At 39.9% G+C, this 23,433-nt stretch overlaps 1 protein-coding gene across 1 annotated transcript in view; it reads left to right on the top strand.

Annotated features, from left to right (window-relative positions):
• kiaa0232 (KIAA0232 ortholog) overlaps positions 1-23,153 on the top strand; it is a 25,498-nt gene extending 2,345 nt beyond the window's left edge. Inside the window, exons 2-8 of the mRNA XM_061961094.2 lie at positions 3,444-3,986; positions 6,368-6,508; positions 16,430-16,499; positions 16,581-16,665; positions 16,758-20,079; positions 20,164-20,272; positions 20,358-23,153. Coding sequence (XP_061817078.1) covers positions 3,750-3,986; positions 6,368-6,508; positions 16,430-16,499; positions 16,581-16,665; positions 16,758-20,079; positions 20,164-20,272; positions 20,358-20,374 — 3,981 coding nt within the window. The 5' untranslated portion in view covers positions 3,444-3,749 and the 3' untranslated portion in view covers positions 20,375-23,153. The remainder of the gene's footprint in view (positions 1-3,443; positions 3,987-6,367; positions 6,509-16,429; positions 16,500-16,580; positions 16,666-16,757; positions 20,080-20,163; positions 20,273-20,357) is intronic.
• Positions 23,154-23,433: the final 280 nt, after the last annotated feature.

Genomic DNA, 23,433 nt, shown 5'->3' with positions numbered 1-23,433 from the left:
CAAGTTAGGACCAAAATCATTGTCCCAATACAGAAAACCATTGCATCTAATAGAGAGCCAAATACTATAGTCCGTGAACATCGATCCAAAGTCAGAATTTTTGGTTGATTTAATGTGAACACAAAAGTATACACTGACAGGTGCAAAGGCAGCAATATATGATAAACTAAGACGGCAGCTAAAAAATGACTTCCGTATTCAGCTCCGAAAAAACCCTCCAGGTGAACAGCTGACTTTTTTCATAATTTTGCCAAGTAAAATTCAGATTATTATTATAATATTGCCAAAACGTTAAACTTTTCTCATAAAAATTGTGACTTTTGTCGAGTGAAATTACGACTCTTTTCATAAAACTGCCAAAATGTTAAGCTTTTCTTGTGAAATTGCTACTGTTATTGAGTAAAATTCCGACTTTTATTATAATACTGCCAGAATTCTATGTTTTACTTAGTATGTATATATTATTAATGTTGTAAATACAAATCTTTATATATCTAGAAAGGGTGGTCCTAAAGAGGTAGGCATTTTTCGGAGGTCTCAAGAAAGTAACAAGGAAAAATACCTTCCATGTGAGGATAGGTGAACAAGTTAGGACCGATATCAAGGTCCCAATACGGAGAACCTTTGCATCAGAGTCTGTGAACATTGCTCCAAAGTCATGATTTTTTTTGTTGATTTAATGTGCATACAAAAGTAAACATTGAGAGGTGCAAAGGCAGCAATATATGATAAACTAAGACTGCAGCTAAATGACTTCCCTATTCATCCCCGAAAAAAACCCGCCAGGTGACCAGCTGACTTTTTTCTTAATTTTGCCAAGTAAAATTCCAATTATTATTATAATGCAAAAATGTTAAACTTTTCTTATAGAAATTGTGACTTTTGTTGAGTGAAATTACGACTCTTTTTCTAAAATTGCCAAAATGTTAAGCTTTTCTTGTGAAATTGCGACTGTTATTGAGTAAAATTACAACTTTTATCATAACATCACACAAATGTTCAGTTTTTCTTGTAAAATTTTGAATTAAATCAACCAAAAATCCTGACTTTGGAGCAATGTTCACGGACTCTAGTATTTGGCTCTCTATTAGAAGCAATGGTTTTCCGTATTGGGACCATGATTTTGGTCTCAACTTGTTCACCAGTCCTCACATGGAAGGTAGTTTTCCATGTTGATGTGTCAAGAAGTGGAGAAATACAAGAACAAACACACACAGACACACACACATTCTTGTATTTGTTACCTTCTTGAGACCTCTGAAAAATGCCTACCTCTTTAGGACCACCCTTTCTGGATATATAAAGATTTGTATTTATAATATTAATAATATATACATACTAAGAAAACATTTGAATCTTGGCAGCATTATAATAAGTCATAATTTTACTCAACGCCAGTCAAAATTTTACAAGAAAAACTGAACATTTGTGTGATGTTATGATAAAAGTTGTAATTTTACTCAATAACAGTCGCAATTTCACAAGAAAAGCTTAACATTTTGGCAATTTTATGAAAAGAGTCTTAACGTCACTCGACAAAAGTCACAATTTTTCTAAGTAAAGTTTAACATGTTTGCATTATAATAATAATAATAATCTGAATTTTACTTGGCAAAATTATGAAAAAAGTCAGCTGTTCACCTGGCGGGTTTTTTTCGGGGATGAATAGGGAAGTCCTTTAGCTGCCGTCTTAGTTTATCATAATTTTGCCAAGTAAAATTCAGATTATTATTATAATGCAAACATGTTAAACTTTACTTAGAAAAATTGTGACTTTTGTCGAGTGAAGTTAAGACTCTTTTCATAAAATTGCCAAAATGTTAAGCTTTTCTTGTGAAATTGCGACTGTTGAGTAAAATTGCAACTTTTATCATAACATCACACAAATGTTCAGTTTTTCTTGTAAAATTTTGACTAGCGTTGAGTAAAATTATGACTTATTACAATGCTGCCAAGATTCAAATGTTTTCTTAGTATGTATATATTATTAATATTATAGATACAAATCTTTATATATCCAGAAAGGGTGGTCCTAAAGAGGTAGGCATTTTTCAGAGGTCTCAAGAAGGTAACAAATACAAGAATGTGTGTGTGTCTGTGTGTGTTTGTTCTTGTATTTCTACCCTTCTTGACACATCAATATGGAAAACTACCTTCCATGTGAGGACCGGTGAACAAGTTGGTACCAAAATCATGGTCCCAATACGGAAAACCATTGCTTCTAATAGAGAGCCAAATACTAGAGTCCGTGAACATTGCTCCAAAGTCAGGATTTTTGGTTGATTTAATGTGCTTACAAAAGTAAACATTGACAGGTGCAAAGGCAGCAATATTAAGTTAAAGTTAAAGTACCAATGATTGTCACACACACACTAGGTGTGGCGAAATTATTCTCTGCCTTTGACCCATCACCCTTGATCACCCCCTGGGAGGTGAGGGGAGCAGTGGGCAGCAGCGGTGGCCGCGCCCGGGAATCATTTTTAGTGATTTAACCACCAATTCCAACCCTTGATGCTGAGTGCCAAGCAGGGAGGTAATGGGTCCCATTTTTATAGTCTTTGGTATGACTCGGCCGGGGTTTGAGTATATGATAAAACAAGACGGCAGCTAAAGAAGGACTTTCCTATTCAGCCCCGGAAAAAAACGGCAGGTGAACAGCTGATTTTACGACTTTCGGTGCTGACGTAAGACAACCCGCATGAACAAATACACTATGGTACTAAGACTAGTGGCCATTAACAGTTAGCTTCTACAGTAAAATTATGACTTTTGTCATGATTTTGCCAAGTGAAATTTCTTACAAAATTGTGACTTGTCGAGTAAAATTACGACTCTTTTCATAAAATTGCCAACATTTTACGTTTTTCTTGTGAAATTGTGTCTGTTATTGAGTAAAATTCCAACTTTTATCATATTGCACAAATGTTCAGTTTTTCTTGTAAAATTTTGACTTGCGTTGAGTAAAATTACGACTTTTACTATATAATACTGCCAAAATTCAAAATTTTTCATGTGAAATTGTGACCTTTTTCTTGTGAAATTCCAACTAATTTTTCACAACAAGCTTTTTTTATATATTTGTATAGCATGTGTATATTATTAATGTTGTAAATACACATCTTTATATATCTAGAAAGGGTGGTCCTAAAGAGGTAGGGATTTTTCAGAGGTCTCAAGAAGGTAACAAATAGAAGAGCGTGTGTGTGTGCGTGTGTGTGTGTGTGTGTGTGCGCGTGCTACCAGATTGACCATCATTACAGATAATGACACTGTTTCAATCAATTTGTTTGATTCAATCAATATGTTTTGTAGGGTCATGCCTTAGGGCATTTTAAATAATAGCGGGTTTTTGAGTTTTGCTTTCCAGGATGTAAATATTATGTGTTCACTTCTGAAAGCAACAGTAGCCTGTCACATTGACATGTTTGCTTGCTGTTTTGCAGGTGCTGAAGTATTTTCCCCAACATGGGCGCTTCTGTGTGACGCAGACACTACTTGTGTTTTGCTGAGCAGCTGAGATCGATCAGCAGCCATGCCTGACGAATGAAAACACCTTTTTTTGCGTAAAGCAAAAAAAAAAAGAATACCACATGCCTCCTCATGTAGAGCCCCTTCAGTACATCCTGCTGGACTGATTGCCCACTACCCTTTCTGAGGTTTCAGTTCCACCTCTCCCTTTGCACTCCACCCAACAGCAACAACTCATCACTATGCCGATCCAGCTGAGAATGACGAACACCTGAGGTCTCATGCGTCCAGTGAGCACCGATTCAGACGGTCCCGCTCCTTCCGAGAACCTCTCTTGTCCCTACCGGCTCGTGGGCCCCCTGCCCGCCTCAGAGATGTCGCTGTTCCAGTCGCTGGGTCCAGTACAAAGCTGGCTGGGCCAGGAGCTGGAGAAATGCGGGATAGATGCCATGATTTACACCCGCTACGTCCTCAGCCTTCTCCTGCACGACAGTTACGACTATGACCTGCAGGACCAAGTAAGCCTTCACCTGCATTATCACTGTTGGTGTTAACGCACTTTTTGTGTCTTTTAATGCATTGAAATCAGAAAGGACGCGCATTTCCGGAATTCCGCGCGTCTCTGGGACGCTGATTTTTATTTACTTTTTACCGACACTGCCTCCGGGTCCAAACTCAGATTCATTTGTTTTTTTATCGATTATCGCTTTCCGCCAGTGTTTTGTACATTTGCCCAATCAAATTTCCGTCCCCGTTTATTGCGTTTTTATTGGTCGGCTTCAAAGTAATGAACTTTCCAGTACAATTTCTTAAAATTTGATTTGCCGAAAGTATTATCAATCACAAATACTGCATTTCTGGTATTAGGACTCTCACGTGTTATTGTTTTCGTCATGGCAAGCAATAAACCCAAGAAGAAAGATGTTTTGCACGCCATGTAAACGGGCAAAGAAAAAGAACACCTTTACGACCGGGTGCACTGATTTTCAAAGATTCAGCCTCACCAGGCACCAAGAAACATCATGTTACACCTTTCCTGCTTGTCGGCTCCCGGACCGTGGTCGAGGAGCGCAGGGGAGACGTTTCCTCCAGCGCCGATGTATTGTCGGGGGTAACACCCTCCACTCTACCCGGCAGTGGGTCACTAAAGTTCTGCTCTTTGGTCGGAATGACAAGGCTGTCGATTAGTTACAACTCTTTATTTATGTTTTCCACAAAGCCAAGCAGACATCCACCATGCTATTAACACTCCTGAACATGCTAGCGCTCCTTCTCCTAACTTGCCCCACTCACTTACACACGTCACTCACCCCACATATAGCCATTCTTAAAGGGGAACGCACATCTTATGGCCATCACAAAGCCAGAGATGACATGCCAGAGGCATTGAGTGCCACTGTATTAAATGACATTGAAACAAACTTGCAAAATTCTAAATTTGTTGGCATTATTTGCCATGAAAGTCAATCAATCAATCAATCAATCTTTATTTATATAGCCCTAAATCACAAGTGTCTCAAAGGGCTGCACAAGCCACAACGACATCCTCGGTACAAAGCCCACATACGGGCAAGGAAAACTCACCCCAGTGGGACGTCGATGTGAATGACTATGAGAAACCTTGGAGAGGACCGCATATGTGGGTAACCCCCCCCCCCTCTAGGGGAGACCGAAAGCAATGGATGTCGAGTGGGTCTGACATAATATTGTGAGAGTCCAGTCCATAGTGGATCCAACATAATAGTAAGAGTCCAGTCCATAGTGGGGCCAGCAGGACACCATCCCGAGCGGAGACGGGTCAGCAGCGCAGAGATGCTCCCAGCCGATGCACAGGCGAGCGGTCCACCCCGGGTCCCGACTCTGGACAGCCAGCACTTCATCCATGGCCACCGGACCTGTGCCCCCCCCCCCCCCCTCAAGGAAAAGGGGAGCAGAGGAGAAAAGAAAAGAAACGGCAGATCAACTGGTCTAACAGGGGGGCTATTTAAAGGCTAGAGTATACAAATGAGTTTTAAGATGGGACTTAAATGCTTCTACTGAGGTAGCATCTCTAATTGTTACCGGGAGGGCATTCCATAGTACTGGAGCCCGAATAGAAAACGCTCTATAGCCCGCAGACTTTTTTTGGGCTCTGGGAATCACTAATAAGCCGGAGTTCTTTGAACGCAGATTTCTTGCCGGGACATATGGTACAATGCAATCGACAAGATAGGACGGAGCTAGACCGTGTAGTATTTTATACGTAAGTAGTAAAACCTTAAAGTCACATCTTAAGTGCACAGGAAGCCAGCGCAGGTGAGCCAGTATAGGCGTAATATGATCAAAGTGTAGATGTGGCGGTTTTTAAACGACTGATCTACATACAGATGAGAATAATCAATTAAATTTTTCATATGCATGTATGCCCTGGCACACGACTATCATCATTTCATGTCAGAAGCGAAACACTTTTTACACTTTTATACTGAAATAAATACACCTACAACTTATTAAATGAAAATATGGAAGAAAAAAATACCAACAGCGTTAAAGTTTAGATCCATGAAGGAAAGAAGAAAGTGAATGAATGTTTATAACTGAATACATTTACATATGCATAAAAATGTGTTTTCTTTTGTATTTTTTTTTTAACGCATTAAGTAACTTTTATGACAAAATTTTTCCAAAACACAATATGGAATGTGATATATAACCGGATAATGCATACATTTATCATTTGTTTTCAAAGCGGTTACAAAAAAGTGGGACCCCAAATATGTACTGTGGGACCCCATTTTTATGATTTAATGGGGTCCCTGGGACCCCGTTTTGAAAATTCCTAGCGCCAACACTGATTATAATCACTTTAATTGATCTTATGTGTGTGACTTTATTAATATTGTCTTTGTCTATTCAACAGGAGAATGACATCTTTTTGGGCTGGGAGAAGGGGGCTGGGAAAAAATGGGGCAAGAGTAAGAAGAAGGGAGGGACCGACCTGAGTCTTGAGGAAATGAAGAAACAAGCAGCTGTGCAATGTCTTCGTTCTGCATCGGATGAAGTAAGTGATCATCCTATAATTGACATGGTTGTGTGTTGTAATCGGATATTTTAAATGTGAAAGGTTGTAAAATGTTATGAATCCATGCATAAATCAAATTGATTCACCAAGGGGTCTGGTAAGCAAAAATGTGTCATGTATTTGTGAATTGGGCAATTGTAAGTTCACACCAAGATTGTTGTTAATTTGTTCCGAGCGAGAGTAAGGTAGGTATCCTGCAAGTTCATAATGGCACCATGCAAGACTGAAAGGGGCAAAGGGTCTCTGCAAAGAGAGTCCTCTGAGGACTGAACTCTGCTGTCTATTTTATAATCGCACATGCTACATAGTTTTGCGGCATAGTTGCTGCGCTGTCAGCTGACTAGCATTAGCACAATGATGTAAGAGGAAACAAGAGGTAGAAAAACACTTTTACCTTTTAGAAAGAGGGTAGTGGTTATAAATGTTTTATTTGTCCGGAATTAGGAAGCATGTCTTTGGTTAGCATTAGGGCTGGGCGATATGGCCTTTTTTTAATATCGCAATATTTTAAGGCCATATCGCAATACACGATATATATCTCGATATTTTGCCTTAGCCTTGAATGAACACTTGATGCATTTAATCACAGCAGTATGATGATTCTATGTGTCTACATTAAAACATTATTTTTCATACTGCATTAATATATGCTACTTTTAAACTTTTATGCAGAGAAGGAAATCACAACTAAAAAAACACTATTTTTTTCATATGGTGTTGATCTAGAAATGTTTGCCTCGGCATTTTGATGGTGTGGACGTGTGGCACCGAACGGAGATGTTGACTGCGGAGTAAGCACTGTTCATTGTCTAGCAGGTGACTTTTCAAATGATGCTACATATTAGCAGTGTACCCGAGTGTCCTGGGTTCGCCTATACAGTGTACTTATCTAATAAAATAATAAACGGGAGACATTAGAGCAGGTTCGGTAGCCACCGCTTCTTTAATGTCAACATCACACACCTCCTTCCACAACCACACACACCCTACGTCACAGCCCTACGGCAACAACTCTGGAGGGACAAAACTTCTCCTTACCGGACACACTCCGGTAACTTGGGACACCCTGAACTGTTTGTTACAGCAGTAATGCTACTTTTTATAGCAATGCTTTTTCCCCACACTTGACAAATTACGGTTGTCTGTTCGACATCTTCCCACTTGAAGCCAAACCATCGCCAGACGATGGACCCCCTGTTGTTTTTTTGGGGGGAATTAATTATTCCTCCATTGGTACCAGATTCTCACCTTCTTTCTCTCATATCACCACTCGCACCACTCCGCTAGCATCACAGCTAACGTTACCCATGCTGCTACCTCTCTGCTCAGCGAGGGCGTATACGTATGTGACATATGTCGTGACAGTATGTGACGTGTGTAAGAAGGTGCGCTTGTCTGTCTGTGAGAAGCAGAGACAGAAACAGCGAGGAGAGCCTGTAGTGTGTAATGCCCGCAGCTAAAAGCAACTGCGTGAGAACGTATACTCGATATCACGATATAGTCATTTTCTATATCGCACAGAGACAAACCCGCGATATATCGCATATATCGATATATCGCCCAGCCCTAGTTAGCATATACAATATTTGTTTCATTGAGCCGGCCAACATGTTAGTTTTTAAGCCTAGATAATGTTGTGTAGTTAGCCAGCGTTTGCTTTTTTACGGCATTTCTCCATAACAACCAAATATACATCGGTCACAGTCAAGCGTACCTATGTTTTTTTTACATATCAGCTGCTTTAGACCTTGTGCCTTTTAATCACTTTTAATGTGTTAACTGAGGTTTGTTTGTTTGTCAGCAACATTAGTCAAAAAGTTATGGGCAGATTTTGATTAAACTTTCAGGAAATGTCAAAAATGAGATAAGGAGCAAGTGTTGTTAATTTTGGGGTTAATCTGGATTACAGTCTGGATTCAAGATACCGGTAGTTCTAAAGGTTTCACTTCTACTTGTTCCTGGACACTTCGAACACATGTGAATCCCATAATATAGGACATGGCTTCGCCCGCACTCCGTCATCAGAGTGATTTCTCAGTTCGACAATCGCCCGTAATCTATTCACAGCTTGCAGCCATCGGAGAACATTGGCTCCCTCCTCATTAGAGTCCTTTGCTTTCATTTGGACACACGTTTTCATTCGCAATTGTTAATGTGTCTTTGAGTGGGTACGTTTGTTTCTTTTAGCGCAATGTCAATTACTAAAGTAAAGTGCACTGCTGAGCTCTGTTTAAATTATTCAATTTTGATATGTGTCTTTTGACATTAATATTCATATCACCATATCTACCACTTGGGATGTGTATTTCACCTCAGTTGTTTTTAACTTTGGCAGATTTATTGACATTGTACTGGCAATACGTTCACTGTCTGTAATCTGCGGTTACCATTTACTTGTTTAGAGCCAAAGGTGCATTCAAGGAACATTGGAATTTTCAGTATTTGGCGAGAATGGCCACTAGGGATTTACGTTTGTAATGATTACTGGTATAATGGTAAACCACAGTAAAATTCTTGGCAGTTAGTATTACTGTACTGTTTAAATTTTTGATTACCACTAAACAGTGATTGATTACTGCACTCTGAAAAACTCACTGTGATACTGCTAGTTTCATGGAAAAACATTTCGCGCACGAATCGCTAGTTATCTTAAATGCTAACATTAAAACAAGACACATTAATGCCTTTCCCCATTACATATGTCACCCCAATCTAAACTTGCATAAACACATTTCTGTTGAAGCAACTAAGCTATTCAATTATGCCCATTGAACCCACATGCTGTGCTCTCTTAGGACAGAGTGGTAGATATGACGATCCATACACTAGATGTGTCTACAACAGGAAGGGAATCCATGTGACATAACTTTAAACAGAAGTGAAAGGCAAACTTGATTGTTAAAGGTGCTCTCAGACTCCAGCGTATTATGGGCGGAGCAGACTAGGCGCGGAATGTCTGCAGGTCATCAAAGCTTCCATAGATGCGCTCCGCTTTGTTGTTCTGAAATTTTTGTGAACATTTTTTTATTCCACAATCCCCGCAAGTTTACATTTGTCATACCATGGTGCCGTTTCTTGACGACAAAGAAGTGGAGCTGCTCGTTTTGCAAAGCAGTGAACTAAAGAAACAGTCGGTGGCAGTGACGTGCAGTCAGGGTAGGCAGGTGAGGCGGGGCCTCACGTGCCATCATGGAAAAAAAAAAAATTTAAAAAGAAAAAAAAAATTGAATTGTTATATGTATCCAGTGATTATACTAAAAAGTTATTTTCCATTTAACTTCACCAGTTTTAGATTATTTTTTATTCAAAATCGCTGAATTTTCACATTTGCCGTTCAAATACTGAGAAGAGACTTGTTATGAGTCACCAGCCAGTTGAGGCACGTCATTGAGTTGAGCCTCACCATGGATTGCGCAATGACTCGGCTGACTGCTGGCCTGCTGTCCAGTAAGACCGTATTGCTATATGAATTATATTATACATTTCCATAGTTTAGTTAGCTGAGGTATATAATGTACAGTGTATTTTGTCAACAACTGTATGTGTGTAACGTATTTCTTGTGCTGAGCAATCATAAAACTGCTGCGAAGACGCACTGTGTGAGGCTTGCAGTAATCCCGCCTCCTGGTGGTAGAGGGCGGTAGTGATCCCAGGGAGCATTCATGCGACTACTCGGCTGCAGAAGAAGTGACAACAAGCAGCAACAGTTAGCGATCGTTTATTTTTTCCTCTCGCCTGAACTTTTAACATGGAGGATTACATATCTAAAATAAAACAGTTTTCTAAACTGGACTTTCAATCGAAGCAGGAGGTAATACTTAAAGGAAGATCTCCATCGAGACAAAGAGACTTTTAAAACTGAAGAAAGATAAGGAAGACTTCTATAAACAAGTTATCAATGCTTTTGTTCAAAAGGAGCGGCGCATGGACTTCATTTATAAGTAAAGGTAAGACCATAACGTTTTTTTTAATTAAATGTGCTTTTTTGTGTGCTACAGTTTGTATGTGTAAAGTTAAAGTAATCATTGGTTAAAGTACCAATGATTGTCACACACACTATATGTGGTGAAATTTGTCCTCTGCATTTGACCCATCCCCTTGATCACCCCCTGGGAGGTGAGGGGAGGTGAGGGGAGCAGTGGACAGCAGCGGCGCCGCGCCCGGGAATCATTTTTGGTGATTTAACCCCCAATTCCAACCCTTGATGCTGAGTGCCAAGCAGGGAAGAATGCTGGAATGAGCTTTTAAACATAACCTGTTAACTGCTGCCAATCAAATGGTGAATAAAATACTCTTTAGGGTTCATATGTTTGTAAATCTGACTGTGATGAAGTCAGTGCCTCACCAGCCATGAACCTCACCGCACGTCACTGGTCGGCGGTATGTACGGCCATTAAATGCCACAAGAGACGGGAAGGTATTTTTAGGCACACAACTGTGTCGGAAATTTAATGCATACATTGGCCTGATTTTAATGTCATGATTGGTGGCAAAATGCAGATCGCTTTCACATGTAATGCGGGTTGATGAAGAAAAAAAAGAAGCCGAGCACAGTATTGTGTCACAGGAGTGCAAGTAGCAGGGTCACGTGCGGTCAAAACATTTGAGCACAGGCCTGGGGGATGTCCGCTTTGATAACGCACGGATCTCTGCGAACTCCGTTCTGCAACTCCGTAGCATGTTTGGGCCTTAAGAAACACTGTACACGTATACAAATTAATTGCCGAAGTAAATGTATTAAAAAAAAAAAGTGGTTAAAAGACTTAAGCGTTTGCATAAGTAGCTTTTGAGCACATACTGTGATAATAATAACTGCTAATTTTGGTCACTAGAATCGTGACACAAAATTTTCATATCGTTACATCCTTAAAATGTGCCACAAATGACAGTATTTCTCATCTATTGCACTATTTTATCGGTCATTCTCCATTTTTTGCAATATTTAGATTGCATATGCTTTTGCATTGTTTATTTTTTATTTCATTACTAATTTACTACTTTATTTCGTTTTTTAGTAACCATAGATATAAACAAATAACATTAATCAGAAACATCTTCAATAATAAAGACGGATATAAGTGTAAAGGACGTCTACCATCATTGTTCTGTCAATACTACCTGTGGGGATTGAGGGTTTAAATCAGTTGCCTTTTAAATAGTCTTTTAGAGGTCACAAATGTATATGCATATACATTATATACAGTACCAACACCTCCTTAAAGCACCACTTTAGAACTTTCAGTTTTGGTTGAATTTGGTGGCGCCAGTGGACAAAAGCGGTATTTTTTTGCCAGAAGATAAAATTTCCCATGAGGACTAGCGCATATTAACCTGACTCTCGCCAGATCCTTGTAGTTCGCTGAGCTCCACACAAGGATCTGGGCTCGAGGGCATTGCAAACTCCTTCAAAATAGCAAAAAATAATGAACCAATCAGGATCGCCGGGCGGGATTTCATAGATGTGACGTAGCGCCGGAGCGACTGTTTGATTCAAACAACAATGGCAGCACGCAGCGAGGAGTCGTGTGCTGACATTGATTCTGCTATTGCAACTGTTTTGCAATAGCCCCGCCTTCTGAAGTACATCTCCTATTGAGAAGTCCCAGATCCTTGTGTGGAGCTCAGCGAACTACAAGGATCTGGCGAGAGTCAGATTAAGCGCATGTAGCGTCATACTGAGATGTCAGCTGTAAAATTGGCACAAATATTACATCTTTAATGGCTATGCTGAAGTTAAATAGCAGACACTATCAAGAAATGATCTTGGATTGCGCTACAAACATGACACTACTACCAAGAATGTATCGGGGCGGATGCAGGTCCGAAGCAAAGAAAGACTGGTGGGAGATTTTTTTTTTAAGGAAGTAGTAGTGAAATCATCATGCTAGGCTGGTGGCCAATATTGCTACCATGCAAATTTCCGATAGCATTATCATTTTAATTTGAGCATCAAAAGTCACTGGTTCATCAGGAACAGAGCCAAGGCAGCATCAGTTGGCAATTCCTTGTCTTTGAACTCACGCCAGCAAGTGGATCCGGACTGTCCTTTAATCCGGGTAAACTGTTTTTCTGTTTTTGTCTCCGAAGACTAAACTTTTTGTTTCGTTGGTTGTTTTGGAGCTTTGGCCATGATAGCAGTAGTTTCGCATGTGAACCTTCTCTTTCTTGTTGTTTTTTGGCGGTACGTTGGCGTTTGCATCGACTTCTGTCTTTTAAATGAATGCGAAAATGGGTAATGACGTTTACCTTAAAGCAAGTCAGAACAATGGTAATTTTTTTGTATGTCAGGGTTTCTGACACCCTTCCTCAATGTCGCTAATTGCCAGTAAAAGCGACACAGTCCCTCTCAGGACATGACAGAGGTGTCATTCAACTTGTTAAAGTCGATGTATTATCCCAAAAGTTATGAAAATATTTTATAAAGTTTGAAAGGTTACTTAGTGTTCCTTTAACAATGCGTTTTTTAAATAAAGTTTCTTCACTACTGCGAGAGAGGTCTTTTCTAGTTGTATTTTAGTCAAGAGTCAGTCAGGGTCTTTCCACGCTCTTTGATTACTGACCCATTATTGTTTTATTTATTTATTGAAGTGCACATCTTTGTTGGTTTCCCCTAAAGTTAACCGTTTCTAAATGCAGTACTAACTGTTGCAGTTCCTACATCCATAAAATAGGGATGTTCAGATTTAAGGTTTTATGCTACTAATTCTGATACTGATCACTCATGAGTGAAATTGGCCGATAACAATACCAATACTAATATTAATTACACGTATTAACTGTATAATTTTTCAATTAATGATGAGGACTTTTGACAGTTTAAAATTATCAACACAATAGTTAAACGTGTTCATTATTCTCTTTTAGTACATATAATTGTTTGACTTAAACAAAGTCACACAATAACTAAACAAAATTTTAAAAAAACTACGATCTTGAATTGTTTGGTTTTTGCCTTCACTAACAAAAACAACAAACAAATGGTTTTAAGAAAATACAAATACTGATCTAATCACTGTAGTACACTGTTTATTAACCATTGTTGGGCCACGAGCGCCCCTTAGAGGGCCGCCCAAAATATCTGTTTCTCAGCTGAGGTTGTATGGGCTGCAGCGGAACTCAATTGTGATACACTTTTCCACCACTTGTTGCAGTAACGACAATCTTAAACAAGCAGAAAAAGCCTGGAGCCTAAGTCATAGAAGCATCTTAAGTACAAAATTTCTGACTAAAGTGTTAAAGCTGTATTTTAATTTGTTTAGGCAAGAGGAACAGCGAGAACTTGCGTTTTTTTTTAAATACATTTGTAATCTGTTTTTTCTGTTTTATGCTGTTTTTGTAAAAAGAGCCCAACATTTTTTTATGATGGGAAAAACACAAAATATGCATAATTTCCAAAAATGAGGTGAAAAGTGGAATACTTTTAGATTAGGTAATTACAGCCATTAATATGTCAATTTATAACACTGATTTTGATGCCATTGTATTTTTGGAACTACAGGTTTTTAAAAATCGCACACTTTCATATAAAAAAAACTTTCAATGCTTAAACATGTTTTAACAGCTTCAGACCCATTAATAGATATCAAGTTTTATCAATTTGTAATTCTTGTTTTATGCTTTTTTTTTTTAAAGAAGAAAGGAAAAAGAGTTTTATTATGAAACAAACACAAAATATGCAATATTTTCCAAATATGAGTTGCAAAGTCAAATACTTTAGATGAGGTTATCAGACTTTCATAGGGCAAAAATTAATGACAACACTAATTTTGATGCAATATTATTTTGAAACGATACACTATACCTCCTTGCCAAAAAATGGGCAAATTCATAAGTGTTAAGCAACTCATATATGGATTTTTTAATATATTTTTTTACTTTAAATGCTTCAAATCTTTTAGAAAAAATAAATAAAATAATTATGAAAACAAAAAACAAAAACAAAATGCAATATCCAAAATTTGTTTTAAAGTGCCATCCATCCATTTTCTAACACTTGTCCCTCTCCGGGTCGCAGGAGCCTATCCCAGCTGCACTCAAGCGGAAGGCAGTTACACCCTGGACAAGTCTTTTTTCAAAGTGGAATATTGTAAATAGGTTCTGGCACAGGGCAGTTTGCATGTTCTCTCTGGGACTGCTGAGGTTCTTTCCGGTTACTCCGGCTTCCTCCCTACTCCAAAGACATGCACTTTGGAATAGGCTGCCTGAGTGCAGCTGGGATAGGCTCCAGCTTCCCCTGCTATCCCGAGGGGGACAAGCTGTAGGAAATGGACGGATGGATGGATGGAAGGTAGGTATCGGCACCGGTTTTTGCTTAAACTTAACGTTCCATCCATTCATTTTCTACCACCTGTCCCTTTCGGGGTCGCGGGAACTTAACATTTGTCTTAACGTAAATAATGTTGAAGACTCCATGCATTTGAAGTTACATACAGTAACCACGTAACCTGGCGTCATCTAGTGGTTTATTGGTGCCATTGCATACATACACACTGACAATGGACACAAAATGTCTTCAAAACCACATTTACACACTTCTCTGTGGCAATAACAAGCCACCACTATCATTGTTAATCGCATTTAAGTTGTTTGTTGGCAGATTTTTCTATTTGAATGAACAACTATGGAAAAACACTACAGGTAAAACTGGAAAAATAAAAATATTGTGCAAAGGTTCGTTTGTACCAGCAATTAGTTACAAATTGAAACTAATACACTGAACAATAATAAACGCAACACTTTTGTTTTAGCTCCCATTTTTTATGAGTTGAACTCAAAGATCTGAAACTTTTACTTAATATACAAAAGACCTATTCCTCTAAAATATTGTTCACAAATATGTATAAATCCGTGTTAGTGAGCATTTCTTCTTTGATACCTAACCCATCTCACCTCACAGGTGTGGCATATCATGACGCTGATTAAACAGCATGATTATTGCACAGGTGTGCCTTCAACAGACACAAACAAAAGGTCACTCTAAAAAGTGCAGTTTTGCTTTATTAGAGGTCTGGGGGGTCCGAAAAGCAGTCAGTATCTGGTGTGCCCACCATTTGCCTCACGCAGTGCAACACATCTTCTTCGCATAGAGTTAAACAGGTTGTTGATTGTGTCACTAACACAGATTTGTGAACAATATTTAAGAGCAATAGGTCATTTGATTGTTTGTAGTGTGAAACATGTATAATAATGACAAATACAATAATATAGCATTATTCATTGTATTGATTGTACTTAGGCGAAAGAGTCCTTCAATGTGCAATTATATTTCCGCATTCTTTGGATTCATATTCATGCGCCGCCGAGAAATGTTGGCATTCGACAGAAAAGTGTCTCCGGCAAGATGGCTAGCCGTTAGACTTCACAAAAGTGAAATGAGGCGACACGTTGCAGTAGTGCAGGATAAGTCTATGAATGGTGACCATTAAGGCTTGGTCATGTACCTCTGTGCCCATACACAGTGACCTCTGGCGTGGATGGGTGCTGCTTCACTTTTTAAGACGAGCCACTGTCACCTTTCTGCCATCGCAGGCTGTGAAAGTGCTTGATTTGATATACAGCGAAGCCTGCTTTTTAAATGTTAATATCGCCAATGATTGCCATTTAATCGTGGCAGCCAAAGCCGTGATCGTTTTTAAAATGATGTTAATTGTGCGGCACTTGGAGTGGCTCCACACTGTCTATGGAAATGCACAGCGAGCTGCTAGCAGTCTGTCAGCCGGGGAACCAAAAATAAATAGTTGTGATCAGCTTTAAAGGGCATTAATCAGCAATGGCCGATCACATACTTTTTCATGAAAATCGGCCGATACTAATTGGTGGCCTATCGATCGGCAAATCCTTCTAATTAAAGAAATTGTTGTTTATGACCTCCATATAGTAATGCTTTTGTTTCTTTTGCAGAACTCTGGGATTGAAAGCCTGGTTGAAGAGCTTTGCTCCAAACTTAGGGAAATTCAAAACAAACAGAAAGGTTTGACTGATTCTGCTCACTATTTGTAAATATTTCATTCGTAAATAGACATGATAGTCATTTTAATGTTATGTTCGACAGAGGAAAAACAGATCCAAAAGAAGTCTGAAGGTGCTCTATCTCCAGATCGGGTTGAGTCCCCATCTTCAAAGGATCAGGTTGAAATGTAAGCATGGATCGTGTGTATTATTAAATATCCATACAAACCACTACTCTTGTATTTTGAATTTCCTTCTTTTTGTATTTTTGTGAACTCAGGTATTATGAAGCCTTCCCTCCTTTGTCAGAGAAACCTGTTTGTCTCCAAGAGATCATGACCGTGTGGAACAAAGCCAAAGCCTGCACTTACTCAAGTTCATCATCCTCAGCAGCCCCACAGACCAGCACAGACACCTCCTCCCCAAAAGATTGCAACAGCGAGTGTGAGGCTGCAAAGGAACGGAACCCAGAATCGTTTGGTACCATCACCGGTGTGAGCAATGAGAAAGGCCAGCAACGACGAAACAAGAAGGAGAAAGAAAACCGATATCATTGCAGCGCAGGAGCAGAAGAGAAAAACACACTCCACTCCAAGAGACAAACAAGACACAGGTCTGAGGGCAAATACAGAGCCCGTTCCTGGTCTTCTGGCTCTAGTGAAGCAGGCTCAAGCTCAAGTGGGAACCAGGGAGACACAAAGTCATTTAGAGGCAAGACGGTTAGAGTAAGGCACAAATGCAGAGAGGTCGGGAAGAATAGGAGACAACGCAATAGCGGACCGTTGAAGCTTCAGCTGAAGGCTATTGACAAAGAGGAGCAACGCAATGCAGGAAGGGGCAGTGCAACTGGAAGCACTGGCAAAGCACCTCAGCTTTACAAAAAGAGTAAGAGATCCCTCAAGGAGTTTTGTAAAGATCCAGGCTGGGTGGAAGCAAATGAGATTGGCCTTGAGGCCAGAAACAGAAAGGAATACATGGAGGAGCCCCTCTGGTACACTGAGCCCATCACAGACTATTTTGTACCTTTTAGCAGCAGACAAAGCAAGCTGGAAACAAAGTATAGAAGCAAAGTTGGCGGCTCTCCTGAAGACTTAAATCTGGCAGCTGACATGGCTATGCTGCCAGAGAGAATCCAAGGAATCTGCATTGCCAGCGAGAGCTACCAGAGAACATACCTTGCTGCAGGCTCATTTGTTGATGGACGTTTTGTGGAAGCAGAGGACGAGACTGCTGAGCTCATTGGGAGCTCAAGCTGCCTTCAGCCAGAGGATAGTGGAGATTTAGATGACAAGCATCTGCCAGAATTCACCGACTTCTATGAAGTTGACATTTATCAGTCCATATTGGATACTAGTGCCTCAGACTCGTTACAAGAGAGTCGGATCCTCAGCATGATTCGACAAAAAAGCAAAGAGCAAAGAGACGTCGAGGCAGAACCTTGTTTAGTGTTAGATGGCCTTGAGCAGCAAGGGAAAAGTGCAATAAGGGCAGACTTAGAGGAAGCGCCGGAATCAGTTGGGTTCCTAATGGAGGATCTTGACAATATGGCTCAAGTTTGGGGATGTTACACTCCATCTACGTCAGATGATATAGATGGAGAAAGTTTCATGGGCGACTCCCCCATACGACTCTCCCCCCTCCTTGATAGTGTTTCCTTTACTTTGAGTAAAATGTCAGGAAATCTGGTGGAGCCACAAGTTCCTGAAGCCACCAGGGAGCCATCTTCATGCTTCTCTCTTTTTGAGCTGCAGTACGACAGCCCTGCTTTTCCTTTTCCCCAAGACTCGCTCTGTGTCGCTCAAGAAAACAAAGCCGATTCTAGTGTTTGTCTCGACCCACATACTAATAAACAGTCTCGCTTGCTAATATGGACCAAAAATAGTGCCTTTGATGAAACGGAACACTGCTCAAACCTTTCAACGCGAACATGCAGTCCATGGTCACATTCGGAAGAGACGCGTTCAGACAACGAGCATGGGAATATTCCCACGGAGGAGTCTACTCAGATTGGCACCGAAGAAATTGATTTGAGAATCCCTCCTCTTTCTGGTACATATCTTGAGGAAGAAATCTTGGATTTTTTGCAAGAAGACTCTGGGCGCAATTGTGAGGCGACCACGGCATCCAGTCAGACTTACACCAAAAAATCAAAATTGGAGTCAATTTGTGGAATAGCATTAGAAGAGGATGAAAGTAAACAATACAGTTCTTGCATTTTCTCAGATGACACAAACCAACAGAGTGGCGAGTACAGCTCAGGTATAATTAAAGACATTTGGTCTGTAGTTGGGGATGGTAAATTGGTGGTATCAAGGCAAGGTGGAGAGAAACCAAGTGAAGCGTTTCCTGAGGACTCTGTTGGCTACTGTGGCAGCTGTCTGGAGGTGCAGGCCAAACGAGTCCCTCTTCACGGACCTCAGAAAAAAGCAGTGCAGCGCTCTGAGTATCACCTCTGGGAGGACAAGAGCGAAGAACAGGACTTAGCCAAAAACAAACTATCCAAGTTAGATGGTGCTGGGGATTACATGACTCCGTCCAGACCCTGTGACTTGAGATCAGATAAAGACAGTACGTCTTTTATCATTGGTGGAGTGTATGGAGAGTTTAAGAATTGGGCTGTTAAGCCACCAAATGAATCTCAACACAGCTTGCTACAGTCTACCGCCACATCTGCTTCTACTTCTGAAATGCTCACCATTACTGGTACCGATGTGTTCATGAACACTAGCAGCTGCTTCGCTCCAGGACAAAGGCGCCTGTGGAGGCCTCTTGTGTCCTTTGGCCAAAGCGACCACACTTTTACAGGGAGCAGAGATGGATTGAATAAGGGATTTTCTCTTATCTTCCGAGAAGATTTGCTTGGATCTTACGGAGGCTTGCGCGATGAGGAGCAAGGTTTAGAATACCCCTTTGCATCCTTCCACCTGAATAATCCCTTCTCTCAAGTTCTCCATGTGGAGTGTTCCTTCGAGCCTGAGGACATGGCTTCCTTTAGTCCTGGCTTTAAGCCTAAATCTATTCTTTGCTCGGACTCAGAAAGTGAAGTATTACGCCCTCAAATTTATGGCATCAACCAAACTCAATACAGGGCCATTCGCATCTCCCCCAGGACTCATTTCCGGCCAATATCGGCCACTGAGTTGTCTCCTGGTGGAGTGAGCGATTCCGAGGCAGAGTCCGACAAAGAGGAGGCAAGTTTTCCCGTCCTGGCACAAGTGGATGTCTTTGATGATCCTCAGGCAGACCTCAAACCTCTAGAGGAGGATGCAGAATGTGAAAGCCCATATTATGGGAAGTCTGAATTGGAATCTGGTAAATTCATACCCAGATTGAAGAAATCTGGCATGGAGAAGAGTGCCCAAACCTCCCTGGATTCACAAGAGGGCTCCAGTACCCTCCTACCAATCCCTGAGCAAGAGAGAAGTTTGGACTGCCAAACAGCAGCAGCAGCAGTATCAACTGCAGGTGGACAAATAGACATCTCAGTTGGCACGTTTCAAAAAGCGGAAACTCCAGGAGCAAAACCGACCTACTTACGTGCGGCAGCAGGTCAAGTCCCTAAATATGGGATCGCTTATGATTTTGTTGGAGATGTGCCAGAGGTGAGTTTTCTTTTACGATGTAATGCTAATTTGTGACACAAGCATTCCGCATTGCAAAACCTGTTAACATTTTTGCCTGTTTAGTTCCCACTGTTAAACATAAGTGGGCAGGGAGGAAGTGGAAACCAGGAAGATGAGTGCTGGTGGCAAAACACTCTCTGTTCCCCCCTTTTCCCTGGATCTCAGTGTACAGGTACATGAGCATATGTATTACCCATAGCATGACTTTGTAACAATTAAGGGAAAGTAGAGTAAACTGACCAGATTTCTGCCTCTAGGGAGCAGCAACATTTGAATTGTTCCGCTTGCAGAGGACTCATGTTGGCGAGAGGGAAAGATCCTGGACTCTGGTGACTGGACCTCTACCAGCATTTATTCAGGGTCATCTCAGAGCCAGAAAACCTAATGTAGGCTGATTTCATGAGCTTGTCCCCAGCCGCCCACACACACACACACACACACACACACACACACACACACACACACACACACACACACACACGCACACACATGCACACACTTGCGTGCACACAAACACAAACGAATAACTGCTGGTTTTCCTTTACTAACAAAAAAACTTGTGTAATCAACAATCAGATCAACAGAAAAATGAGTTAAAGCAGGAAAAAAAAGATTTGTGTGTTTGAGTGATGCCATATGCAAATGTCATTTTTAGAATCGGTGATTCAGCTTGCAGCTAATAGGCATCCATATGGGTCCTTTTAGTTGTGCTCCCACCATCAAACATTAGAATACTTGATAGCTGGTGGTGTATGAATGGTTGTACATGAGCGTCTGCCCGGCCAGTCTCCCTCTTTTTTTTTTTTTTTTTCTTTTTTTTTTTTTTTCTTTTTTTTTTAATAAACCCTGGTTAAAAGACTAATTGCTCCGTGAAATGGAACACATCCTCTCCTCTACATCCCCTCATGACAAAGACCACACTAGGATGTGATTTTTTTTTTTGAGGTGTAAAAAAATGTGATTATATAATTTACAAAGTTTGTTGTTTAAACAACTTTCTGAGAGCAAAGTAGAGAATGTGTGCGCCTTTCTTTAAGATATCCATCAACTCTCCAGCAAAATGGAAAGTTATCATTAAATCAGACTTTTGTACGGTGAGTTTTTGACAATTTAGTAATAGATTAAGGACTGGTTTGTAAGACTAAATTTATTCGGATAAAAATAAAACGGGGAGCTACAATTGCATAACTATGTACTAAAATACAATGCGCCAAAACAATTGGGAAGACAAGAACACAACCATGAAAATAAAAAAATAATTCTGCAGGCAGCCTTTGCAGTTGAATGCAACATTTAGTTGATATTTGTGTTCTATGGTACACAACATTGGTGCTATACCTGTTCTAAGATGTGGCTGTGATAAATAGAATCACTTAGTATTTTTTTTCCCAGTCCATTCAGTCACAAATCCATCGATTTTTGTTTATTTCTATAAAACAAATTAAAAAGGAAGAAAAAACATTTTGTCTGATTACTCTTTAAATGTGGTTTGGTTTTAAATTTGAAATTGTAAGGCCTGTAACCAATGCAGCAGGAATAATATGATCTCATCCATTGATCCAAAGCAAAAAGGACACAAATCTTTCATTTATTTGTCTTTGTGTTGCAACTAAATCAATACAACAAATCGTGGGCATGGTTAAAAACCAAAAAAAATGCCATATTTACACTACAAGCAACCATTGTTTTTCTTGTATGGAGTGTTTTTATTTTGTTTTATTTGGTTCAGCATATATCTTGTTGAAATGTTGAGTAATGTGTTAACTCCTGGTCTCTTTAAAATGTGAATGTGTACACATGCATACATTCTTTAAATATGAAACAGATATGTTTTTGAATAGCTGAAACTAATTGGGTTCTAGTACACTTCAGTGAGTCATGCAAATTATACTTAAACAAATCTGCAGGGTAACTACTTTTCCTGTTTGCATTGTATAAACCCGCATATCTTTCCCACTTTTTGTTCCAACTGAAACGGAAGGAGGATGGGTTATTTTCCAGATCTCGCCATTGATTCTCAAGCACAAAATCCCTATCCTCATGCCATTGCTTGGAAACATTTTTTTAATGGCTTCCTGGTTTTGATATTGAAAGATCTGAAAGTATGGGGCTCCCCCCGCTAAATAGCTGAGATTAAAAAAAAGAAAGGTACTCTCTTTCAGGGTCTCGCAAGCTTTTTTCTCAGTCATCAGACACTCAGGAATTTTTTGATATAAGTATACTTTTCATAAACATTGACAGTGTGGCAGTACAATGCATATTTGATTGTAGATCACAGATTGACATTATTTCCAAGCAAACCACAGCGACAGTGGACTTTATTTAGAACGATGTAGTTTAAAAGGGGGGAAAGATTAAGCCATTGTTGACTGCATAAGCAATGTGAGGGCTTTTCAAGAGGCCTCAAGAGTCCTATGCAATACCTTGGTGAAAACCTTCAAGAATACGTGAAGAATAGTCACTCATTTTCAATTTTGTGTGTTTGTTTTGAAGAAAAAGATGCCTCGGTACCCCTCTAAAAATGTCACAGTCAACCTTTTTTTGGTTTGAGTGAGGTTTAATCACTGATTGAAAGGTAAGACCTAGTTTGAGTGTTGAGTTTCAAAGACCCAAAGGACAGTGTGACACCAAGTGTTTAGTGTGAGTTTTTCAGTGTGTTATAAAGAGTATGACTCATAAAGCACTTATTTGGAATTGAAAGAAATACATCCCACCTTTTACTCCATCAGCTCACTTCTTCCATTTTTGTATACTGCATTTGGTTTAAAAAAAAAAAAAAAAACTTGTGTGATGAGAAAATGCAGTCAGTGAGGGTCTTTGGTTTTGGAACAACACTGGAGTGGCGGATGGAGTTAGGATTGCACTGTGGTTCAAAGAACATATAACCCAGCACTGAAAAGTTTACTTTTCCTTGTCCGTTTATTCCTTCACCACCCTTCGCCTCTTCTTTGTCCTAAAGTTAGCTGTGTTGTTCTGATTTCATGTGCACCCTGAAGAAATTATTTTTCTTTCATTGTGGATTTCATTAACATCTAATAAAAGGGTCAACCAAACATCTGTCAATTTGTATGTTCTTATGACCATTAGCCTACATGGAGTGCACCAGTTAAGGGTGAGCAATAAATAGGCTGGCTGCAAATTTGAATATGGCTCCAAAATGAAGTAAATAAAAGGCAATAGTGTTGTTGATGCCAATACTTAGAATGTTTATTTTAATAAGCTGTGAGCCTTAACCATCAAAATCATACATTCTAGTGTGAGAGTCTCTCACCTGTTGAATTAAACTAAATAAAAAGTCAAAGTTTTCTCATGTATTGAGGTGAAAATTAAGTC

This window comes from Nerophis lumbriciformis, linkage group LG05 (assembly GCF_033978685.3).
Source record: "Nerophis lumbriciformis linkage group LG05, RoL_Nlum_v2.1, whole genome shotgun sequence".
NCBI lineage: Eukaryota > Metazoa > Chordata > Actinopteri > Syngnathiformes > Syngnathidae > Nerophis > Nerophis lumbriciformis.
Note: the sequence above shows the minus strand (reverse complement) of the source record. Positions and strands in the feature narration are given on the sequence as shown.